This window comes from Vicia villosa, linkage group LG2, assembly GCF_029867415.1.
Source record: "Vicia villosa cultivar HV-30 ecotype Madison, WI linkage group LG2, Vvil1.0, whole genome shotgun sequence".
Taxonomy (NCBI): Eukaryota; Viridiplantae; Streptophyta; class Magnoliopsida; order Fabales; family Fabaceae; genus Vicia; species Vicia villosa.
In genome coordinates, this window is record NC_081181.1 from 14,446,217 (window position 1) to 14,448,996 (window position 2,780).

General features: G+C 35.4%; 1 protein-coding gene across 1 annotated transcript; it reads right to left on the bottom strand.

Moving 5' to 3' along the window:
* Positions 1–264: 264 nt before the first annotated feature.
* LOC131645930 (L-type lectin-domain containing receptor kinase IX.1-like) lies at positions 265–2,552 on the bottom strand. The gene has a single exon (XM_058916117.1). The coding sequence runs from the start codon at positions 2,539–2,541 to the stop codon at positions 592–594; it is 1,950 nt and encodes a 649-aa protein (XP_058772100.1). The 5' UTR covers positions 2,542–2,552; the 3' UTR covers positions 265–591.
* Between the last annotated feature and the right edge of the window lie 228 nt (positions 2,553–2,780).

Below are 2,780 nucleotides of genomic sequence, written 5' to 3' on the forward strand. Positions count from 1 at the left end.
CATTTTTTATGAATAGTAAAAATAAAATTTGTAAATAACAGAGATTTTAGATTCTACAAAATAACTCAGGTAAAAAAAATATCTCTAGAGACCTATGAAAATTTCTCACGATAGACCGCGCCTTTATATATCTATGCTTTCACGATAGACCGCGCCTTTATATATCTATGCTTCGACGAATCTATATTAATATTAAGATATTTTTTATAAGTGATTCTCCTTCGTCTTAGAAATTTTAATAAATGTATTTCTTTACTTCCTCAAAGCACATAATACATACTTCATTTCTTCGTAAACACATAACACTATACTTATACAAAACATTTATACCTCGAGTTATATGTTACAAAGATACAATACATATAAGGGTCTTGCTAACCAGTGCCCTCAGGGCAATGGTTAAGCATTCCTAAAAAAGAAAATATTTTATAGAAATTTTAATATTTCAATTTTCAAGGCATTAAATACGCAGATTACCGAGATAAGATTACTATTTTAAAGTCTTAATCATTGCCCTAAGGATACTGGTTAACATTTCCCTAGATGACAACATTTTTATAAACACCGTGATGATTCCATTGCTAGTGTCAATTAACGACCATCTTGAAGGCTTGTGGTGATAGAAGCTTGTACTGAGGTTACATCCAACGCAGGAGCATGATAGGTTGCAACTGGCCTCTTTGGAGAAAGATTTGGCATCAAAACCTCAAAATTAAGCACTTGAATTGCTTGTCTAATGGATGGTCTTAGATTCACATCAGGATGTGCACACCATAATCCAACAATCATCAAACACTCTACTTCTTTCTCATCAAAATCCTTTCTCAAATTCTCATCCATTGCCATAAGTAGCTCTCCTCTTCCATAATGATCCCAAACCCACTCAATCATTCCCTTATCTCCTCCATCTTTGTCTTTCATAACTTGAACAGCTTTCTTTCCAGTGGTGATCTCCAAAGCAACTATACCAAAACTATACACATCTGACTCTTTGCTGGCCCGTCCAGTACTCACGTACTCTGGAGCTAGATAGCCTAATGTTCCGGCTATACCAGTTGTCTGAGGCCCAAGCTCATGATCCATTAGTTTCGCCAACCCAAAATCACCAAGCTTGACATTGAAACTAGAATCTAACATAACATTACTTGATTTGATGTCTCTATGTATCACACACCTCTCCCATTCTTCGTGTAGATAAAACACACTAGACGCCAACCCGAGAGCTATTTTGTGCCTTGCACTCCAAGAAAGTGGCATCCTTTTACCAAACAAATGATAATCAAGGCTACCATTAGTCATGAACTCATAAACAAGAAGAAACTCACCTTTGTCATGACACCAACCCAACAACTTCACAAGATTCCTATGTCGAAGTTGGCTAATCACTTTAACTTCAGTTACATACTCTTTCTTACCTTGTTTTGATCCTCTTGATATTTTCTTCACAGCAACATGCAAATCTAAATCAGCAAAATAACCTCTATAAACAGCTCCAAAACCACCTTGGCCCAACTTTCTATCCACAGAGAAGTTATTGGTGGCAATATCAAGTTCCTTGTAGATGAACCTTCTCGGCCCTGCTCCTCGTTCAAGGTCATCATTCATTGAAGTTAAATGCATAGCCTCATCTTTTTTCTTTTCAATAATCTTTCTTTTCCTCTTGATTACTACATATGCTACCAATGCTCCCACTACTATTGCAACCCCACAAGAGATTGTTATTATTACAATTAGTCTCGTTTCTTCTGTATTACTATCCTCATTGTCGTCCAGAGTGGAGTTAAATTCCCATGACAAAAGATGATTTATTTCTCCAACATAACTTGTTGCAGCAGAAAATCCTATAGTTACCCATTCGGGCAAAGCCTTCATCAAATCGATTTGATATGAAAGACTAGTTTTTTCTTGAGGATCGTAAGTACTTTGATATCTCCACGATACAGTCAAATTCTTGGTTGTAGAATTATAGCTAATAGTTACATCAACATTATCTCCACTATGCACGCTCGCATTCCAATATGTTGAGGTTGATGATATGATCGAATTATTGTTGATTCCCACATGCTCCGTTGTCTCACCCCATTCACCATTTGCGCGAGAATCAAACTCCACATGAACAATTTGATTACTAGGTGAGTCCATTGTTGTTGTATTAAATAGGCCCATAAATCCACCATCAGAATTGAGTGGGATTTCGAAACGAAAAGGAACCAAGAAAAAGGCAAGTCCATGGCCATATGAAGACCTATTTTGAGTGTCTATGATAAAGGTGTAATGAGTTGTGAAGTCAGTGAGTTGGCCTGTTTTTGAGTTCCAAATTAACACTTTTTCAGAATAGAAGACTCTTCCGGTTTGACATGTATATAATTCATTGATGTTAAAGTTAACTAGTCTATCACTTGGTGCTGCAGAACCTTGGTAGACTAAGTTGGTGTCACTAGGATCAAAACGGGAAAATTTGAAGTGAATTGAATTAACAGGGAAAGTGAAGAAAATTAAGGACAAGAAGAAGAGTGTAAGAGAATAGAATCTAGGAGCCATGCTTTGAAGTTCAAAAGAAACGATGAGTTTTTTTGTGACAATCTTGAGATGATAATAATGAGTTATATAGATGATATTTTGAAAATGGTTGCATCAAATGGTACCTACAAAAATATAAAAATTTCATTACATTTGACTCGTTCAATTGAATTGAATTGAATAAAGCAATAAATTATTTATACTACTTCCCTAAGTTACACGTCAAAATAATAATAAATTTAGTTTAAAAAGTTATTTGA